This window comes from Caenorhabditis elegans, chromosome III (genome assembly GCF_000002985.6).
Source record: "Caenorhabditis elegans chromosome III".
NCBI lineage: Eukaryota > Metazoa > Nematoda > Chromadorea > Rhabditida > Rhabditidae > Caenorhabditis > Caenorhabditis elegans.
In genome coordinates, this window is record NC_003281.10 from 7597159 (window position 1) to 7618115 (window position 20957).

A 20957-nucleotide genomic window follows, 5' to 3' on the forward strand; every position below is an offset into this window, starting at 1 on the left:
TAGACCATTAGATGAATTCCCAAAGTTAGACCATTAGATGAATTTCCAAAGTTAGACCATTAGATGAATTTCCAAAGTTAGACCATTAGATGAATTCCCAAAGTTAGACAATTAGATGAATTTCCAAAGTTAGACCATTAGAGCCAGGGAGGATGAGGAAATCCTAGGTCCTCGGTGACTGCGACAACAATGTTTGTTTGTTTTTTCTGGACCTTTTTTTTCCTTTTTTTTTTGGGATGAAAAAATTCGCAAAAAATTTTCCCGTGGTGTTCTTTCACTGAATATTACTGAATGTGATGTGGAGAAGATCTTTCTTGCACACGACTATTTCACAAGCTTCAAAGAATATGCTGGAACTCTACAGCCAAGAAAATCTGGAAGTGTAGCTTGTCTCTACGGAAATCCGAAAACATTTACAGTCACTTGTAACTCACTGGGAGCAATATACCCTAATCCTAGTAATATTGACTGTGGGGAGTCAGTACAAGAACGGAAGATTCGGGATACGACAAATGAAATGGTGTCGAGTTGTAAAGTTTGCTTTGGAAGAGGAACAAAAGAATTCAACCAGTTACTAATTCTGATGGCCAGCTTTGTCTGTTTCTAAAAATGTGTTTTAAATTAAAAGAAACTATTATTTGAACCGCTGTGAAACTTACTAGGGAATATTGTTAATAGGGGAATTGCTAGGAAGACAAACTTTAAACGACAGATGAGGTCTTTGGCTACAAAAATCATTTTTTGGAATCTGCTAAACTCTGCCCCAAAGCTGAAATTTTCGGCCTTAAAAAGTAGTCCTCTTTTTGCTCAAATGCCGTTTTTCGTGTGTAGAAGTGGCTACATAAAAGTTTGGCACTGCAGCCGCCGTTCGAATGGCCGATTGGAGAACTCTCGTGCTCATTAATCTAAAGGTCACTGGTTCGTTCCCCACTTGGTATTAATTTTTTTTGAATTTTTCCTCTAGCATGAAATATGCACAAAAACACGGTTTCTTCCGTTTTTTGGTAACTTCGGAATAAATTTTTTGGTTCCTAAGAATCATAAAAGTAATTTGGAAACTTTTTGGAAGTTTTCTTTTTTTGATAAATTTTCACTTTTCTCCCACCTGATGTATGCACATTTTTTTCTTCAAAAATAATTTTTCAAAATTTTTTCAAAAAGTGTTTGGTTTGAAAGAGCAGCATTAGTTTGGATATTTCTACGATTTTGGAGAATCAAATGTCATTTTTAGGAGAAAACCACTGTTGTTTTCTCTGGAGTTTTTCACGAAAAGGACCTACTTTCAAAGACTTCCAGCTCCGTTGACGGGTAAAATTAAAAAAAGTTGTCAACTGCAAAGTTGTTTTAAAAGTACCAATAAACAAATTGTCAGTTGAATCTACTCTGCTAAATTTTTAGTGATGCTTTAACATACTTAATTACTAATGTCCATATCTCTCTACCCATAAAATTTAGCAGAGTAGATTCAACTGACAATTTGTTTATTAGAAAAATTAGAAAATTAAATGATTATGGAAAACATTTTATTGGTTGGCAGATAGCTCAGTCGGTATACCACTAGGTAAACCGCGACATGCGAGCAACTGGTGAATAACGAACGAACAGCCGCTAACACGCGAATATCTGGTCAATTACTGACGAAAAACCGCAAACATGCGAAAAACTGTTCAGTACCGGACGAATGATTTTTGCTTGATTTTGAGAAGAACCGCTTCCGGTGAAGATTGCGCGAAAGTAAGATGAGTGGTTGAAATGGGTGACAAAATATTTTCAGCAAACTTTTTCGAACCGGGACACACGAATTTTCGGTGAATATCCGGCCGCCAACCGACGAGCGTCGGATGAACCCAGTAGTAGCCTACGAAGAAGTTGGGAATAGATACTAACTAGTTCAACTGATGAATCCTTTCTTAGTACAAGTTGAACAAGTCTGTTCGAGTTTTTTTTTGACATTTCACTTTCACGATTTTTTTTTAATTTCACAAGTATGGTACGATTTCAAAGTTCATAAGGGTACCCCCTTATGAAAAAAAAATTTTTGGTATTTTTTGGTATGAAAATTTTTTTCCCAAAATTTTTGAAAATTTCTTGATTGTGTAGAAAATGTATGATTTAGTATTTTCCACAGTTTTTATGACTCAATCACACTTCTGGGCAAAAGAAATACAACAGTCGATTTGGCTTGTTCATAGAAAGTCAGTACTTCCAAAATGTTCTAGCTCCGCAGGCAGCTAAAATATGAAAAACTTGTCAACTAAAAAGTTATTGGGAATGAAGTGATTAACAAGTTACTTATTGTAACTTTTTGTTATCTTGGATGGCTGAGCAGATAGGAGCACCTAATTATAAGCCAAATATCACTAATTATGACTGATGATATCTCCGTACCTTGCACAGAAATCAAGAAACTTTTAAACATAAAACATGTTCCATAACAACTTAAACAAGTTTGTAGTTGACAATTTTTTGATATCTTGCTTGCCCGATGTGGGACATGACTTCGAAAAACTGTCATACTAGGTAGATCAGTTAGAGGAATAGAGGTTTTTACAGTTTCTTAGTTTTCGAAAGCACCACATTTGGAAAGAAAGTACATAGATACAATTAGGAAAACATATTTTTACAATATCTGATGAATATTTGACAACTTTTGAAAAAAAAACATTTTTGGGTTTTCTTGAAAAAAAAATCCATAGGGTCCCCCCTTATGAAAAATTTCTAAAATTTTTTCAAAATTTTTTTTTGAAAACTTTTTATAATTTGATCAGATGTTATAGAAAAATGTAAATTTGATTGTTTTTTTTAGTTTCGATGTTCAGAACACGATTTCAGACAAAAACCTGGGGTTCAGTAGAACCCCTAAGTTCAAAAAACGCATTTCCTTTAGATGCGTATATCTTTGTTGAAAAATTTTTTCTGACAAAGTGATCAACTACAAAGTTGTTAATCTTAATTTAAAGTACACCTTTGTAGTTGATGGTATTTTTTCAAAAAATTTGATGGCCGAGATATGAACAGAAAAAGACGAAGAAAATACAGGCATGAAACTGCCGCAATTAACACAACTTTTCTCGACCATCAAATTTTTTGAAGAAATACCATCAACTACAAAGTTGTACTTTATATTAAAATAAACAACTTTGTAGTTGATCACTTTGTCAGAAAAATTTTTCAACAAAGATATACGCATCCAAAGTAAACAGTTCTATAACATATGAACAAATTAAGAAAAGTTTTCAAAAAAAAATTTTCGAAAAAATTTTAGAAAATTTTCATAAGGGGGGACCCTTTGGATTTTTTATTCAAAAAAATCCAATTTTTTTTTCAAAATTTGTCAAATATTTATCAGATATTGTAAAAATATGTTTCCCTAACTGTATCTATGTACTTTCTTTCAAAATGTGGTGCTTTCGAAAACTAAGAAACTGTAAAAACCTCTATTCCTCTATCAGATCTACCTACTATGACAGTTTTTCGAAGTCATGTCCCACATCGGGCAAGCAAGATATCAAAAAATTGTCAACTACAAACTTTTTCAGTTTGTTATGGAACATGTTTCAGGTTTAATAGTTTATTGCTTTCTGTGCAGAGTACGGAGATATCATCAGTCAAAATTAGTGATATTTGACTCATAATTAGGTGCTCCTACCTGCTCAGCCATCCGAGATCGCAAAAAGTTACAATAAGTAATTTGTCAATCCTGTTATTCCTAACAACTTTTTAGTTGACAAGTTTTTCATATTTCAGCTGCCTGCGGAGCTAGAACATTTTGGAAGTACTGACTTTCTATGAACAAGCCAAATCGACTGTTGTATTTTTTTGCCCAGGAGTATGATTGTGCCATGATAACTGTGGAAAATTCTAAAATATACATTTCCTACACAATCCAGCAGTATTACAATTTTTTGGAAGAAAAAATTTTTCCCAAAATTTTTTCATAAGGGGGTACCCTTATCAAAATTTTAAAATTAGTGGAAAATATTTTTAATTAAATTTTTATTGAACTCAATTTTTTTTCAATTATTTGTTGGTTTCAATCACAAATCACATTTACGACTCAAAGTGATTTTTTCTTTTCTACGGCTTCAAAATAAGAGCGAGAAAGCATTTCAAAAGAAGCTCCAAACGCAGAAGGCAACGACACTCCGAAATAACGGTTGCGCGCCCTCTTTACCGTAAATCCTCCTCATTTTCGAAATTATTTTTTCACGATTTCTTTTTCTTTTTCTTCGATTTTTCATAGTTTTCTTTACCAATTCTTCGATTTTTTGGCAAAAATAATTATTTTCCGTAAATATACTCGTGTTTCAGCATTTCAGACGTTGAAACGACGATTCGTCCGACCTGCAATCCTGTTCCCACACTGTTTTGTCTCCACCGCGGGGAGCTTTAAGCAGTGGCTGCAAGCACCATCAGACGACAAAGGACAAGACGGTATTCACAATTTCAGCATAACAGCAAGAATTATGTATATTTTGCAGGTGAATACAAAGGATTGGAGGACATGGAATTGACTTGGGAACCGGAATTACCGGCAGTAGCGGTGGCCATCCGACTGCTCGCTTTCATGCTGCAATTGAAGACCGGCAATTGCAAGTTGGTGCTCAATTTGTCAATGTAATCAGTTTTTTAAACCATAATTTTAACAAATCGAATTTTTCAGAATCAACAGCACACTCCCATCCAAAGCCCAGAGACTTCTGAAGACGACGATGAGAATCCACCAAAGGCTCAACGCCATTTGTTCACTGGCGCAGTGCCTTGTCGCTTGAACTTTGATAGCGAACAAGATGACGATGAGGAGCAGGCGACCCACTCATCATCCAACGGCCTTCATTCCGAGATGACAAACTTTTAGGGTGGCAAAGGTTCTTTGGGGGCAAAGTATCCAAGGAGACAAAGTATCCAGTAGACAAACTGGGGTGTATCTTGGGGGGCATATCTTTGGTGACAACCTTTTTTTCAACTAGATTTTTATATGTATTTTTCAACTAATTTTTGTTCACATTTTTCTGGAATAAGTTTTTTAATGCAATTTTCAATCGATTTTCGGTTATAATTCCCTCACAATTGAATGTATGAACGATGGTCTTTTGGGAAAAGCTGTAAAACGTCCAACTAACTTGGAATATCGTGAAGCTCTTCCTGATGGTCTGATCCTTCAGCTCCGAAGGATCACATGGGTACCTTCTGATGTTCTGATCCTTCAGATAAGAAGGATCGTAAGGGTACCTCCTGATGGTCTGATCCTTTAGCTCCAAAGGATCACGAGGCTCTTCCTGATGTTCTGATCCTTCAGCTCCGAAGGATCACATGGGTACCTTCTGATGTTCTGATCCTTCAGATAAGAAGGATCGTAAGGGTACCTCCTGATGGTCTGATCCTTTAGCTCCAAAGGATCACGAGGCTCTTCCTGATGTTCTGATCCTTCAGCTCTAAAAGAACATGAGGCTTTAATGCAAATTCTGCATCGAAAAGGACATTACGATGGAAATAATGACGAATTTAATTATAAAACACATTATAAAAAATTTAAAAACATATAATCATGACAAAAAAACAATATCCGGAAAAAATTTGATTAGGCCTAAAATTTATTTTTTATTTTTTTCCATTTATCGATTCAATATTAACATTTTTGAAAAAAATTTCGAGTTTTTTTTCAAAATTTTTTTTTTTCAAATTTTGTCAAAAATCCATATGATCCGTCGAAGCTGAAGGATCAGAACATCAGGAGGTACCCATGTGATCATTCGGCTCTGAAAGATCAGATCATCAGGCAGAGCCTCATGTTCTTTTGGAGCTGAAGGATCAGACCATCAGGAGGTACCCTTACGATCCTTCTTATCTGAAGGATCAGATCATCAGAAGGTACCCATGTGATCCTTCGGATCGGAAGGATCAGATCATCAGGCAGAGCCTCATGTTCTTTTAGAGCTGAAGGATCAGAACATCAGGAAGAGCCTCGTGATCCTTTGGAGCTGAAGGATCAGACCATCAGGAGGTACCCTTACGATCCTTCTTATCTGAAGGATCAGAACATCAGAAGGTATCCATGTGATCCTTCGGAGCTGAAGGTTCAGAACATCAGGAAGAGCCTCGTGATCCTTTGGAGCTGAAGTATCAGACCATCAGGAGGTACCCTTACGATCCTTCTTATCTGAAGGATCAGAACATCAGAAGGTACCCATGTGATCCTTCGGAGCTGAAGGATCAGACCATCAGGAAGAGCTTCACGATATTCCAAGTTAGTTGGACGTTTTACAGCTTTTCCCAAAAGACCATCGTTCATACATTCAATTGTGAGGGAATTATAACCGAAAATCGATTGAAAATTGCATTAAAAAACTTATTCCAGAAAAATGTGAACAAAAATTAGTTGAAAAATACATATAAAAATCTAGTTGAAAAAAGGTTGTCACCAAAGATATGCCCCCCAAGATACACCCCAGTTTGTCTACTGGATACTTTGTCTCCTTGGATACTTTGCCCCCAAAGAACCTTTGCCACCCTAAAAGTTTGTCATCTCGGAATGAAGGCCTCATCCAACTCTTCAGCTATTGAGCCCCAAATGAACCGGAGAGCCCGCCGAGAATGAACGATGTCATTGATAAACTTGGAAAACGGTTGGTTTAAAAAAATATTCGACAAGTTTCGACTACTTTTTTCAGAGAAACTTCAAGATCGGCGTAATCTAACTTCGTCATCGTCAAGTAGCCGCATCATTTGAACCGAAATCGTCTCTGAATCGTTAAAATCATCACACTGGATCTGGAGATGGATTCAGTAATAATTCTCTGATTCCAATTTGAGATCAAGAACACACGGAAAAATATCTCTGCGACTCACCGAGCAACAGTTAGATGGGACAAATCAGAATGATGTGATCGACGAGACTCCACCACCAACACGCTCATGTGTACTGTGACATTTCAACTGGACGATTATTCATCACGTAAGAAAAATAGTTGATACTGAATTAAAAACCTTTTTTTGTTTTCAGCGACTTCAACAGTCACCGGCTCCTGTCACCTTGTCGCTTCGGAAGTCCTGACGCCTCGGAACGTGCCACCTACATCGATCAACCCGTCCCCATCCGAATAATTTTCTTTTTTTTTTCTTTTTTTTAAATTTTATTTTTTCATAAAATAAAAATTTGTATGAACTATCAATTGTTATTAATGAACCGCAAATTTCAAATATATGGCGAATGACGGGTGGCAGCTAGCTGGGCATTCGCAGCGTCCTCATCATTCACCGGTCCGTTTTTCGCGAGTTCTTCATCGAATAGCGGCCCGCGCCTTCACAAAAGCCATGTACCTTTTTCGCGAAATAGCGGCCCGTCACCCGACGAATATTCGCATGTCGCGGTTTACCTGTGTAGTGGTGACTGGATTATCGGCCACAGTCCCCGGCTAGGACGTGGCTTAAATTACAGCCCAGAGGGATCACCACCAGGCAGTGTACCTGAATCCCAGATCCGCAGTGCATAGCACTTGAAGAACGGATCGTCCTTTAATCCTTTAATCCTTTAATCTCTAACAAACATGTAAATGAATTTTGTAGCTGATAAGGAGTTGTTGAACTAAACGAGCATGCTTGAAATTAGTTCCTGAGATCATCATTATTTTGGATTTTTGGGGGAATTGATATGGTAAAAAATTGATAATTTTTTTTTAAATATGAGGGGTACATTTCTGGACCTAGATATTCCATGGTTGGAGTTCTATTTGAACGAGTTGACAATAAAATGAGAAAGGTAACTTCTGAAAAAACAACTTTTATATCTCGATTATTATATTTTCAGGACAAGTTGTGCGGCTCCTGGAAAAAATCGGGACTCCACTGGTAAATAAATTAAAAACTTCAATTCCTGTTATAAAAACCACCATCGGTTTCTGTTTCATGGAAAAAATCTTGACATAATCTAGAATTCAAGACTAGTTGGGAAAATGTGGTATATTTTCAGAGATACTCTCCGCCGTGTTACTGAACATTTGGACTTTGTAATAATACTGTTGCCAATTCTGAAACACCCGACAAATGTTCAATCGATAACTGATATTTACACACCTTATTGCCTTCCAATTGTGACATCATCCCTTGGAACATCATGCGTTCTTGAATACGAAATAAAAGGTATAACGCGTGGTAAAACATTGCAAATTTTTAATTTATTTATTTGGAAGAAGACAAAAAAACAGAAAAACCTAGGAATAAAAGGTAATAAAGTTTATGCCAATTCTCAGCTCCATTGCTCCAACATGGAATGTTTATGGGGACAGTGAATGTGTTCTTTATGATAATTCTGAAAATTCGAAACTATAGAATTTTAATATCTCAAAATACTGGAAAGCTCTATTAAGATAATTCTTTGTGTTGTGGTGGTATATAAATGATGGTTTATAAAATTAAATTCCATAAAAATTGAAAATATGATTAATTGAGAGCTTATCTTATTCCAACGATTGTAATATATATCTGCTGAATAAAAGCAGTTTAAAATGCGATTTTAAAAACTAAAACTCATTAGAGAAAAATAAACTTGAAATAAATCATGTCAATTTTCCATTTTATTTCTTATCCTTTGACCAGTAAATTCCACTTCTTTGAAATCAGTGGATTCATACAAAAAACCTTGAATAGGAGAAATTGCAAAATTTAAATTTCTCGTAGGCGGAAAAACTCAAAGAAAACGAATCTTGTTTCACACGCATCGGTAGGAATTTGGCTAAAAAGTTCTGTCTACAATAGAAGCCTCCTCATAACTACAGAAAAATAAATATCCGTTTATTTATCAAACATTCTACTGGCAAATACAAAAATCATACTCATAAGCATCAAGGTATCAAATGATCTAAATTTAGTTCCATTATTAGTCTTATTCTTCCGGATGTAATCAACTTCAAAATCATCATATCCAATAGCTGGTATGTAATAGATTACGGTAGTTGGACTTGAAGTGGTAGGAATTCTGCAATAAATTTGATAAATTGAGATTTATAAAAATATTATAAGAGAGAGAGTATAAAAACACTTACAAAGTCTGCTCTTCGTAATGAAAGTACGTAGTACTTTCTGCTATGGTGGTAGTTATTTCTGTGCTTGTTGATGGAGGGTTATTTCTGAAAAAAATGCATTTGGTAATTTCCCTACCAAAAATTTAAGCAAGTTGAAAAACAAATTATAATTCCAATTTTTCAAAATTTTCGTATACTGTAACTATTTTACTAGTTTAAAAAAACCAGTTTAAGTTTATTCTGAAAGAATAGTAACTAACAATTCAATAAAAATCTCATCGATTCTCTAGAAACCGGTATACGTTTAGTTCAATTTTTCAATGTAAATAACTTACAATTAGATATTAATATTTTAAATTGACATACTGTATTTTTCCTATTAGACTTGCACTCCCATTGTCCTACTTTAATGGTTTATGTCTCGGTTGCCTTTAGTTTTATCAAAAAAGTTCAAGCCAAATGTAGAGAAATATTTTACACTGTTGAAGTGGTGTAGAACAAGATGGAATACAAGTATAGTAGGGAACTTACGGTAGATCAACTAGAATGAAGAATACCTTTTACAAAATCCAAGGTGTTCACATGTTTTATTGAAAGTCGAATAAATGTTGAGAAAACTTCTAAATGTCGAATTGGGCATATCTGTAATGAATTATTTCTCCAACTGATAAATCAACTAAAATAATGAAATGTTATTACCTTTATAAACAAATCCAATTAATTGTGTACGTTCACCAATGGATAAAATTGGATAACTTTCGTTACCATTAGTTTTTTCATTCTTCAATTCTTCTGGGATATACCAGCACGTGTCGGTGTTATTGACACCACATGGTCCAACCTGAAAATTATAGGGATTGCCTGAATTGATTGATTTTGAATTGATTTAAACGGCTCTTGTGAGAACTTCAATTAATAATGTATATAAAGTATGCGCAAATACACACAATAGTATGCACACTCTTTAATTTAAATGAATTGCGTTAAAAAAAACCAAAATCTGTGCGCGACTTGCTTTGAAACTTGTATCTGTAGGTAACAAGAACTCCTTGCTTATTCTTGACAAGTTAGACTTATAAAAAACTAGAAATTTAAAAATGTTATTTAGTGAAATTATCAGTGTCCAGTTTTCGGCAGATACATTTATTGTGCAGGCCAAATGAAAACCAAATCCTCATTAGTAACTATCCACATTTAAAGGACTGTGATCGATACGAATTCTTCATTAAGAAAATCGTTTTACTGTTAAAAACCAACCCTGCCCTCTGTACGAATTATGTGATCTGAGTCATTTGTCAAGCGATAAGAGTTGACCGATTTGTTGAACCATTTCCAAGAATTGTCTGAAGAACTAATACTTTCGTTCAAATTAAACAATCCATTTCACCAACCGGGGAAACATACGTAAGGAAGATTTATTGGTTTCTCAAACTTTACGACAAGAAAACCTTTTGGGTTTTCTGATTCACATGATCCAAAAAAGTGCGAATCCTGAAAATAAAATGGATTGATTATTTCAGGAGAATGGGTCTTACTCTTATTAATAGATGAACTGAAGTGTCACGCTCTGACGTCATAAAATATATATATAAATCTTCTCTCAATCTTACGTTAGCTTGTTCTCTGAAAAATTTACAAATTTAATATTTTTGGAGGAAATATTTGTTTCATTTTCTGATTCGAAAAATTATTTTTCGCAAACACTTTGAAAATGATTTGGAACTTTTAAAATAGTGAAAACAAATGCATGTTTCAAAAATTCCATAAAAAATTAAACTTACTCGTGACATGTTGATTTATCTAGCTCAACCATCTTTTCTTTGAGAATTGAATGATCAATAATTGCATGAGTACGACTAATCGTTACTGCGCCAAGACCAATTGTTGTAAACGTATTGTACGTCGAACCTCTGCCCAGTACACCATACCAGTCATCTTGTGTATCATTGCCAGATCCAGATTGTCTAAATTTGATAACATTTAATTTTTTACAATTAAATAAACTTACTCCAACCTTTTTCCACAGTTTTCCAATCGAACATCATTGTCATCTGATAGCACGGCTGGGATGACGATAAGTATTACAAAAAGTAAGAATTGAGTTATTTTCATCACAAGACGCAATTCACAATCAACGAAAAACGAAAAAGTAAAATGAAATTTTACATCAACAATTAGGATGTGGAATATTCCACATCCTCACATATAGGCTCGCGGAAAAAGCGTTAAAAAAAACGGAAATTTATAAATGTGATTTGATCATGAAAAAACGTCAAGTATACTTTTAATTCCAATGTTCTTAATTTCTGCATGCTTCCGCTTATTTAATGAACATTTCTTTCAATATTCAATTTATTCAAAACATGTGGGAATTCACAATAAGTGTTCTTTCTATCCCTCGAGTTGGTATCCTGGCAAAGCCTTGCGGCAAAGAATACTGACGCTGGATGCACAAGCTGGTCCACGAGCCGAGTGTTCCTTTCCTTGGTTACCATATCCATAAGACTCGTTACGAACATCGACTTTGGCAAAGATTTGCTTTTCACATGGGAGGTTAACGACTCCAAAAGAGATGTCTCCCTTGTGATTGTTAACGTGCACTGGCTTCCAGATTTTTCCAGCATCGAAGTTGGCAGGTTCTGGGAATGGAATCCATCCATACTCGTGTCCAACAACCTGTGGTCCGAGACGTACAAGCAACTGAATGGAACCAACGCTCTTGCAGTAATCGTTGTTGAACCAAGAGAAGTTGGCTGCAACCTGAAACTTCAAATTTTTAATTTCACAGATTCATAAGATCCACGAACCTTTCCTCCCTCGATATAAATCACGACCCATGGCAGGTTCACCCTGCATGTACCACAAGGCAACATACTGATCGGCGCTAACTCCTGGAAGACGTCAAATATATCCTAGGAGATTTCCTTCCTCTCCTTCCAAAAGATTCGGAAAGAGTCTCCACACCGCACAAGTTGGTACCTGTATGGGAACGAGCACTCGACAACTCCTCCGGTGTTCCAGGAACGTCCATGGATTGGCTTTCCATTTTTGCATCAGAGAGCCAGTTACATATTCTGCTCTCCCATACATTTGACCGGGCTTGGCTGGAAAGGCGATTTAATAGGCTGGAACGCCCATGTGTCTTCTTTTGGGGGCGGGTTGCGCTTCGGCGCCATCGATGATGTTTACGATGGTTGAAGGCGATCGAAGATTGATTTCAATATGAGAAACTATAAGATTTTTAGTTCTTTTATAGGGAGATTATAAGATCTAACCCATTTTTTATTACGGAAAGCTTATCAGAGAGTCACGTTGAAATTTTAATATAGCTCATTAGATATTCCGAATAAAAAAGAAGTTTTTTTTGTTTTTATATTTACATTAGAATAAATTTTTATTGAATAACAACATTTCAAATTAAAAGGAAACAACTCATGAAGTGAAAATTCATTTGTAAAGAGGTAGGGAGAACATTTAGAAAAATCAAAAAAAAAAAAACAAAAATTCGAGATATCGGACACCAAGGAATATTCAAGACAATGTAAGTAAAAGGCTACCAATTTTGCAACAAATGAGGTTCAAGTTGAAATTAGACATTTCACACGACACTCGCTCTCCTTGCGCCTTACCGGTAGCAGGGGTGAGCTCGTGGAATATCTATAGACTCAGAAAACACTATGTAAAATTTAAAAGATTGTTAATTAAACTGGTGAAATTGCTTCGAAAGTTCACATGAAGCCTCTGATAGAACGGATGTCGAAACATTGGCCCCGCGATTTTGTCATCAAAAAGGAAGTAGATTTGGAAGGAATACCAAATGAGCAGTGGGTAGTACATGCAGTGAAGAGCACACTAAAGTAAAAATAAATTGATTTTAGAAAGATGACAGTTACCGCAGTAATTGGTGTTTGAAATGATTTATTCCAAAAGAAAAGAGCTGTTCGCATCCTTGTGTGATTCAGTGTCACTGAGAATACCATTGCGAATTGAAAAGACACAGGAAGGCCCACTATGATTATACGGAGGAGCATTGAATCGAAGAGTTTGGACAGCTGAAACAGGAAAATCGTTGAAGAGAGATAAACACAAAAATGTCTACCTAAGCGCCTACGAGGCAAGTGCGTTGCCTACTTTTCCCCTTGGTAGAATATAAGTTTGTTTTCTTGCCCGGCCTTGTAGGTACAAAAGCAATCATTTTCGTGTCCGTGTGATAAGTTTTTTTTTTGAATATTTAATTTAAACCAGGGATAGAAGTGCTTACTCAATGTAAAAAAAACAAAAAAATGAGCATTGGAGGTTAAAATCAGTAGGCAGGCAATCAGGGGCCGAATCCTGAAGACGTGCCTGTCTCTAATTTCCGACTTTTCGAAATGATTTTGAAGCGAATTTTAGAAAAAAAATAATTAAAAAACTCACAATGACAAATACCCATTCGGCAATTTCTCGTCTCTGCTGCTCAAATACGGTTTCTTTCATTCGCTCCATTTTTCTTTTCTGTACTTCAGGGGGTGCCGGTGTGTGGTAAACGTACCACTCGCCACGTGGTTTTTTTGAATAGTATTTGGGAAAGCCATCAGGTGCAAGGTCATCTTCGTCATCCATCTGAATTAAATGACAAATTGTTCAAAAAATAATTGAAAGAATGTGTTAAATGTAAATGCAAAAAAAAGAGGAAAGAGCGATAAACAATTGTTAACAGAGGGGGCACATATCAAAACGGATGATTGAGAAGGAATCATAAAAAACGGCGAACAAGTGTGGAGAGTGCAGAGATTTAAGCATTGAACGAATGCAAGAACGGTCTCCTCCTTCCGGAATGAGGAAATAATACGAAAAATTAGAGAGACACAGACGTTTGGATGTGACGGTTTTCTATTTCATTCTATTTCCAACCATCTGCTGAGTTTATATTTTTGAGTTGCGGAAATTGATGATTGAACTTTTCTTCTCCGATTTTATACTATTTAAATTATGTCATTTTCAAATTCCATCCGCTAGACGTTACGTTCTTGATTTGAAATTTAGAAGTCTGACTTTATAACTTATATAATATTAATAGCGGAATCTCATAAAGTTTAAACTATTTCATTTTAGCTAATGGTTTACAAAAATTCGGAAACTAAACTTCAAAAATGGCTTCTTACGCCAGCTAAATAATTACAATAACTGTATAACACGACTTAAATTTCAAAAATATACGTATTATTTCTACGCAGCTTGAAAGATTTTTATTGTTTTTAAATGCAATATGGCCTTGATAAAACTTTGGAATACGGTAAATGTTGCGTTTCTAAATCTGACTTAGGTCAGAACTTTTACTTTCTTTCGAACGTATGGCAAAAAGCAAACACTATTTGAATATTTTCTTAAATGTTTAATGTATAATTTCATGTGAGTAACAAAAACCCACATATTATTTTTGGGAAACTTGGAAATTTTACAAAAAGCGCGGTTGTGCATCTGTTTGAAAATGATCGGGTTTTCTGATTTCGGTAAAAGGAAGGTTGAGCAAACACAAATACCACTTGGAGACAAAGGACAATTCTGTTTTTTATCCTTATTTCCCTTCTTTCTTTTTTCGATTTTTTGATGATATTACATTGATGATACAGCGCACAGGCACCAAGAGATACTAAAGATTCAGGGTGGAGTTTTTCGAATGAAGGAAAGAAATCAAAGGAAAAAATTTTGTAGAGTTTCGTAGAAATTTCACTGGAAAATACATATGTATTACATTTTGAAAAATCGGAAATGATCAATTTTTTTCAACAAAAATTTGGAATAAAATTGAAAAAAAATTATAAAAATTATAACATATATACAAAATACTTGTAGGGGCGGAATCAACTCAGAAGTTAACCGCCAAAAAAAGTTTCCGAAAGAGTTATAAAATATATGGGATGAGCTAATATAATACATAGACCGTAAAAATAATGGTGTGCAAATTTACCATCTTTCTCTCAAGTACCATAAAATAATGATAGGTTCAAACGGCGTTGTTAACGAATGACTCGAGCTCACATTGGGCTATCAATAATTTGAAAATTCAGATAAGTCTAATCCAACCTATAAAATGCCGAATAGGAGTGAAAGAGAGACTATTCTTGAACGGATGCAAAGAAGAAACTTCGTAATAGTTAACAGAAAATTGGTTAGTTAATTAACAACACTACAGTCCAAAAAAGGATTGTTGCGAGCGCATCCGCCAGCCTCGCCGCCTATCACCCACAAAATACCTAATTGTAAGAGTATCTATTAGAAATTAAACTTCTTTTGCATAGTGTGCATAGTTCCCATAAAGCTGATTCGGTGATGTTCCTGATGGACACATAGCAAATTTACTGTGCAGTAACTTAATTCAAAAATCAAAACAATATGGTTTCAGATGTTCTTCATACCACTGATATTCTGGCTTCTTATAATCTTGGACGTCTTCAAAGCACATTATGTTAACCAAGTACTCATATTTTTCAATTCTTTTGGCTACATAATCAGCCATCCATCATTCGACTGTATGGGGTTTTACGAAAAGAAATGTATAATTTCAGAGATGAAGGTAGGTTTTTTTTCATTTGGAACATTAGAATGGAATTTTAAATTTTTAAATTTATTTAAAATAATATATTCCATTTCCAGATGATTGTCCAGTTCATTGTACGTGCCAATTGCTTCATGATCGTTCTCAATCATTTCAATCTCGTTTCCTTTGGATTTTCAGATATGGCACAGGTTTTTGGTCCATCTGCCGAATTAAGTAAGCAAAAACCGAAATAAATGATAGCTAATCGGTTGAAGATGTTTCAGTGTTGGAGTTATGGTATCATAACGTTTGCTCGGAAGAATCGCTGAGCAGATAAATGGTTTAACGACAATTGATCTTTGATGACCACTTTTTTCGAATCCCACAACAGTACTACGATAACCAAACATTCATTTAACTGACATTATGGATTTTCAAATATATCTGTGAAATATGGCAGCCCTCTGCATTATTTCCCATTGACTAAAACCCCATTATCCCGAGTAAAAGCAGTGGGGGAAACCAGCGACATCTTTTGAGCAGGTGTGCAGGTCATAACTGCGACGAAATTTGTTTTAGATCTTTATCTCCATGAGCTGCACACCTACTCAACATGGATCGCGGTTCGACCGCTTGCATATTGTAGGTGTTCCCGAAGAGTACATATAAAATACTATGTAAATGTCTGGACACCTATTTAGATGCAATACTAATAAAGAGGTTTCCCGATTGGTCAAACAACTTTATAATGAAATTTTTCGAAACTTCAAATTTAGTGCACAAAGAAGAGCAAAGCTATTTAAAATGTGAATCTACAAGATGAAACACGGTAATAATCAACTTTCTAGTAACATTTCAAACTGAAAATCGTTATATTCCTGGTCCAAATAGTCTTTCGAAATCTTTATCAAATATTTCCAAAACATAAATTGACACATCTAGACATGTATCTCAGATTTTCCTACGCATTATTCATCTTTTGATGTTCAGGCCTTTGATCTTCTTTTTTCATAGCCCACTCTTTTTCCTTTTGAAATACACGTACAAAATATTCCTGAGCTGGCATACAGTGTTGTACCAAGCGCAAAAAATCGTTTCTATACAACTTATGGGATTTTTTATGAGGCCGCTCTTCCCATGGTTTGCATTTTTATTTCAACACGATTCTTCAGCAGTCCATCACTCCATTTTCATTCCCTTCTGGTCTCTCATATCGCACATTGAAATGTCAATTTTTGAGCTTTTTTCATGATGCTGTTCATTTCCATTTGTAAAGAAAATGCCTCTACGTGGCTCTAATAAAATCTTCTTTTTTGTAGTTGAACTTTTATTTTTCTATTGTGGAAAGCCATAAAAAATCAAACATTCTCTGAAAGCTCAAGACAACTGTCTAAATTCGATTAAAAACTTTCCAAAATATATGTGTTTCTTGATAATAATAAAAAATTGTAGAATTTCGTGTCAGCTGCCTGTTGACACAACCTTGGTCATTTCTTCGTTTTCCCATGCTTCTTGTTCCAATATAAAATGATTCATTTCACTAGAATTGTTTACGCCCAGGTGTTAATTTGATGGGAAAAAAAAACGTTTTCGATATTTTAAAAATAATTTATTTCTTGCTATTAGCCAAACGAGAAATACGCGACTCCAATATGCCAAATGGCTTGATAATTAAAAATAATTTCTCACCTCTGCGATCAGGGAAAGCAGGCCTAGTTTGCAATTTTATCTAAAGTTGGCTATTTGTTTCAAAATTATGAACATTTTTTTAAAACATTTTAACATGTTTCATTATGAAATTCATTTATTTCCTGCCAATTGAAAAAAATAACCATAAACTCTACTCTCTCTTCAAAGTAAGAAAAGATACTTCAATGTCGTATATGAGATTTTCAAAACCTATTGAAATATAAGAAATTGAATATATATCATTTTGATAAGAAAAAAATTAACTTTTTCAACACAGAAAAATCCAGAATACAGTAGATTTGTGAATAGTGAAAAATAAATCCCAGCAGTTTTTTGAGAAAAAAGAAATTGAACGTTTGTTGCAAATGCGACAAATCTCAACGTTGTTAATTTAGTTTCCTAGTCAAATCAGGGCCTATTTTTCTACATTCTAATTTTCAATGTTTCAGTAGAACTGAAGTATTTGCCACTGCAATGCCCATTCTCAATAGAATCATGAATTTTTTAAAACTATTAAACATGTTCTGGCCAATGTGAGAAACTATTTCATTTTACAAATGTTTGTATCACATATTCCAGAAACTTCAACCGCGAGGAATACCGAATTGTAACTCAAAAACCATTCAGACGCAACAGAAATCCAATATCTTTGGTAAGTTAGCTTTTTTTTTAAATTTTGTTATACAAGATAATTTTTAGATTACTCACCTCGTTCTGGCTTTAACCATCACTGGACTCCAACTTCACTACGAACTGTTCCAAGGTGGTGAGCTGAAGGAACTCGCTTTCATTTTTATGACAACTGGCAATGCTATTTCATTTCTTTCTGGCAGTGTCAGAGGATTTGATATGATTCTTTTGATTGTGAGATTTTTAAAAAAAGTTATTGGATATACTGAAAATGTCTGTAAAGATGCTGAGTTACTTTTCTTTTCTGGAAATAAGTCACTGTTAAATAAAAATAATTACGACCAAAGAGTTCGTTCTATCTCAGGAATTATTAACTGCTGCTGCAACCGCCTATATCTACGACATGACCCTGTACTACCCAGTCATTATGCTTATGAGTAAGCGTTTTAAATTTTTACAACTGCAAAGATCATCGTTTTCAGTGGCACAAACCTACATACGATTGGAAAATACCATCGAGCTTCCGGAGATTGATGAGGACGATATACATCACGAAAATCATCCGGAGAACTGGAGAAACAACATGCACTCAAGAAATGAAAGAGATTAAGTCAATAGTTGTTTTTTTTTTCATTTTTCGAGTCACAGGGGGCACGGTGCAAATAAAGTTAAATCAGATTTTAAATCCTCGAACTTTGTTTTTAGTGTTTCCGTATTTCAACTAACACAAATAATTATAAATGTTTCTTCATTTAAGTCACCATATTGTAATTATTTTTGAAAAATCTACATTTGATGAATTGGCCTCAAGTGGCTACAAGAACCGCCAAAGAGAACTGAGCTACTAAATTTTTCCAGAAAAGGAATATGACATTATGATCAAAATTTAAAATTTCTTGAAAAAAAAATCGAATTTCAGTTGCTGCCAATGAAAATTTACTCCAAATTCCAAAAAAATTTCCAAAAAAAAAAATTCCAACAAAATTTTTTTTTAAACTGCACCAGTTTACTCACTGATGTCTGTTTAATATTATAAACACGAAAAATCAATCCCAACCGTACAAAGTTTGACTGAAATTTCAGTTTTAGTTTAGTTGCCAATTAATATTTATTCCAAATTCGAAAAAACACCTCACTCAATTTTCGGCTGGTTTCTACCGAACTTTCTCTTTTAATTTTTTTTCCATAATGCATGTATAAATGTAAATGTTCAGTTCAGTTTTTGATCAGCTAAAACATCTCTCCCAAATTGAGAATAACTTTTTATTTTTCAATTTAGATCTCCGAAGTTTTTGATAAATATTTAATGCAACTTTTGCTTCATTTGAAAACCCTTTATAATGTTCCTTTTCCCATTGATATTTCTTTTCATTCCTGACAAATACGAAGAGATACTTTGATGAAAAAAGTGAAGACATGTGCTTTTGAACTATGACTGATGTGATGCACGTGAACAAAAACTTGACACTGGTGCCGCCCATTATTTGGGATGGGAATGAGCAACTGAGCTCATTTGAGTTAAGATATTCTCTCTTGTCATACCAAAGTAAAAGATGACGTTTTGCAAATCTGAGGTAAGTTGAGTTGGGAATATCAGCACTCCAGATTAAAAACAATATTTTTGAAATTCCCAATTCGAGAAATTTCACAATCATTTTGTAATCCAGGGAAGAAACTGAAGAATTTCCAGAGTTTCCGATTTCTCCAGTCTGCTCGTATCTTGGTTATTTCTTATTGTCTTGTTGGTATAATTCTTGATATATACTTCAAATATACTCCTGATCTTCCATGGACTCATTTGATTACTGGAACAAGTCCATCACTTGAGCTCATTGTGATTGGGGCTCTTTTAATGAATTCTTCAACAGGAAATAACATTGCCTATTACGTTTGTGTAAGTTGAAATGTTTTGGGAAGATAAAAGTTTGGTAGCACAAATGTGCTCTACCGATCAGATTAATGTGTTCCTGGTTGTTGTCGCTCTATCCATTAATATCAGTGGATAATTAATTTTTCGTAGAACGTTTCTGATTTGCATGTCTTTTTTTTTGAAATTTCAAGCCGGTTTTAAATATAAACGTGCGCAAAATACCACTTCCTAAGTAAAAAGTATTTAAAAAGTCTCCAAACATTAGATAAATAATTTAAACTCTGCGAATCAAAATATAAATTCCAAATTTTCAGACTGTAGACGTAATCATTGGAATTCTCTGTCTTCTAACTCTTCCAGTAATTTCTGTTGCTGAAAACGCTACTGGTCATCACCTCCGTCTCCCATTTGTATCAACTTTTCACTCCAGTTTCAAATTTCAAGTAACCTCCACACTTGATGTTTTCTACATTACAATCTTCCTTGGATTTGTCTCAACTCTGCTCATTTTGCTTTTCCTTGGATGTAATTTGTTATTTATTAAATTAATTCCTGAATCAATTTTTCAGTGGACATGCTGAAATTTATGCTGCTTCGCAAAATCTGTCGTCATGATCAACTAGTTGCGGAGAAGTTGGTTCAGCAAGCCGAGAGAGTTTAAATTGTTTTGTAAATATGAACCCAATGAAATATGAAATATAAGTTTTAGTGTTAGAGGGAATGTGCTCACTAACAAGAAAAAAGAAAGAGACAGCTGTTCAACTGGATATGACGCGCTCGAAGGTTTCAACAATTGAACTTTTTAGTGGTAAACAAGGTTTGGGAGTTAGCTTTGTTTGAGGGGGCGAGGGTGAAATTATCTGTTTCGAATTGATCTGTTTTTGAACATCGTCAGTTGAGATTTAATCTTAATACAGTAGTCAAAGTTGACCAAATATCACAATAAAACACACCCAACATTTTACTTAATGTCTGTTTTGTTAATTTGCCAATTTTCCAAAAGTTTGGTATTTTTAAATACAAACAATGAAAATTCAACTGGAGTATAGAAGTCGTAGAAAAAATTTTGGAAATTTCCAAACAAGCAATGGGTCTGAACTTCTACAACGCTCAGGAACAATTATATAAAACAAAACTCAAACATCAAATTTGTAGAGAACTATTTTTGGTCGACTTACAGAACTATGCATGAACTGGGTAAGTAAATTAATTTTCTGAAAGTCCTAGT

At 34.6% G+C, this 20957-nt stretch overlaps 4 protein-coding genes, 1 long non-coding RNA gene and 1 pseudogene across 7 annotated transcripts; 4 read left to right on the forward strand and 2 right to left on the reverse strand.

Moving 5' to 3' along the window:
* The first annotated feature begins 4311 nt into the window (after positions 1-4311).
* Y80D4G.1 lies at positions 4312-7166 on the forward strand (annotated as a pseudogene). The gene is made up of 6 exons: positions 4312-4434; positions 4482-4617; positions 4664-4868; positions 6558-6626; positions 6672-6955; positions 7004-7166. Coding segments are annotated over exons 1-6 (980 nt in total).
* Positions 7167-8781: 1615 nt separating this feature from the next.
* T04A6.3 (uncharacterized protein) lies at positions 8782-11165 on the reverse strand. Of its 2 annotated transcripts, NM_001268020.2 has the most exons (9): positions 11029-11165; positions 10802-10984; positions 10556-10643; positions 10412-10511; positions 10278-10363; positions 9720-9861; positions 9578-9662; positions 9042-9125; positions 8782-8974 (listed from the first exon to the last, which is right to left on the reverse strand). In NM_001268020.2, exons 1-9 carry the CDS (start codon positions 11130-11132, stop codon positions 8791-8793), a joined length of 1056 nt encoding a protein of 351 aa, NP_001254949.1. In that variant the 5' UTR covers positions 11133-11165; the 3' UTR covers positions 8782-8790. The 2 variants fall into 2 exon arrangements, with proteins under 2 accessions (NP_001254949.1, NP_001254950.1); NM_001268021.2 differs by lacking the exons at positions 8782-8974; positions 9042-9125; positions 9578-9662; positions 9720-9861 and having other exon boundaries at positions 10108-10363; positions 11029-11159.
* Positions 11166-11411: 246 nt separating this feature from the next.
* On the reverse strand, positions 11412-12110 carry nsph-4.3 (Nematode Specific Peptide family; the record flags this gene model as incomplete). Its single annotated transcript, NM_001268022.2, has 3 exons — positions 11412-11780; positions 11828-11911; positions 12000-12110. 3 exons carry the CDS (start codon positions 12108-12110, stop codon positions 11412-11414), a joined length of 564 nt encoding a protein of 187 aa, NP_001254951.2.
* A 2839-nt stretch (positions 12111-14949) lies between these two features.
* On the forward strand, positions 14950-16270 carry linc-116. Its single transcript, NR_101833.1, has 4 exons — positions 14950-15171; positions 15406-15576; positions 15657-15774; positions 15825-16270. It is a non-coding gene; the product is annotated as a long non-coding RNA linc-116 (long non-coding RNA).
* Positions 16271-17671: 1401 nt separating this feature from the next.
* T04A6.2 (Proton_antipo_M domain-containing protein) lies at positions 17672-18541 on the forward strand. Its single transcript, NM_066267.4, has 5 exons — positions 17672-17762; positions 17809-17881; positions 17929-18093; positions 18224-18296; positions 18342-18541. Exons 1-5 carry the CDS (start codon positions 17704-17706, stop codon positions 18467-18469), a joined length of 498 nt encoding a protein of 165 aa, NP_498668.1. The 5' UTR covers positions 17672-17703; the 3' UTR covers positions 18470-18541.
* An 828-nt stretch (positions 18542-19369) lies between these two features.
* T04A6.1 (Leptin receptor gene-related protein) lies at positions 19370-20436 on the forward strand. Its single transcript, NM_171195.4, has 4 exons — positions 19370-19433; positions 19550-19753; positions 20044-20254; positions 20299-20436. Exons 1-4 carry the CDS (start codon positions 19413-19415, stop codon positions 20388-20390), a joined length of 528 nt encoding a protein of 175 aa, NP_741229.1. The 5' UTR covers positions 19370-19412; the 3' UTR covers positions 20391-20436.
* The last annotated feature ends 521 nt before the right edge of the window (positions 20437-20957 follow it).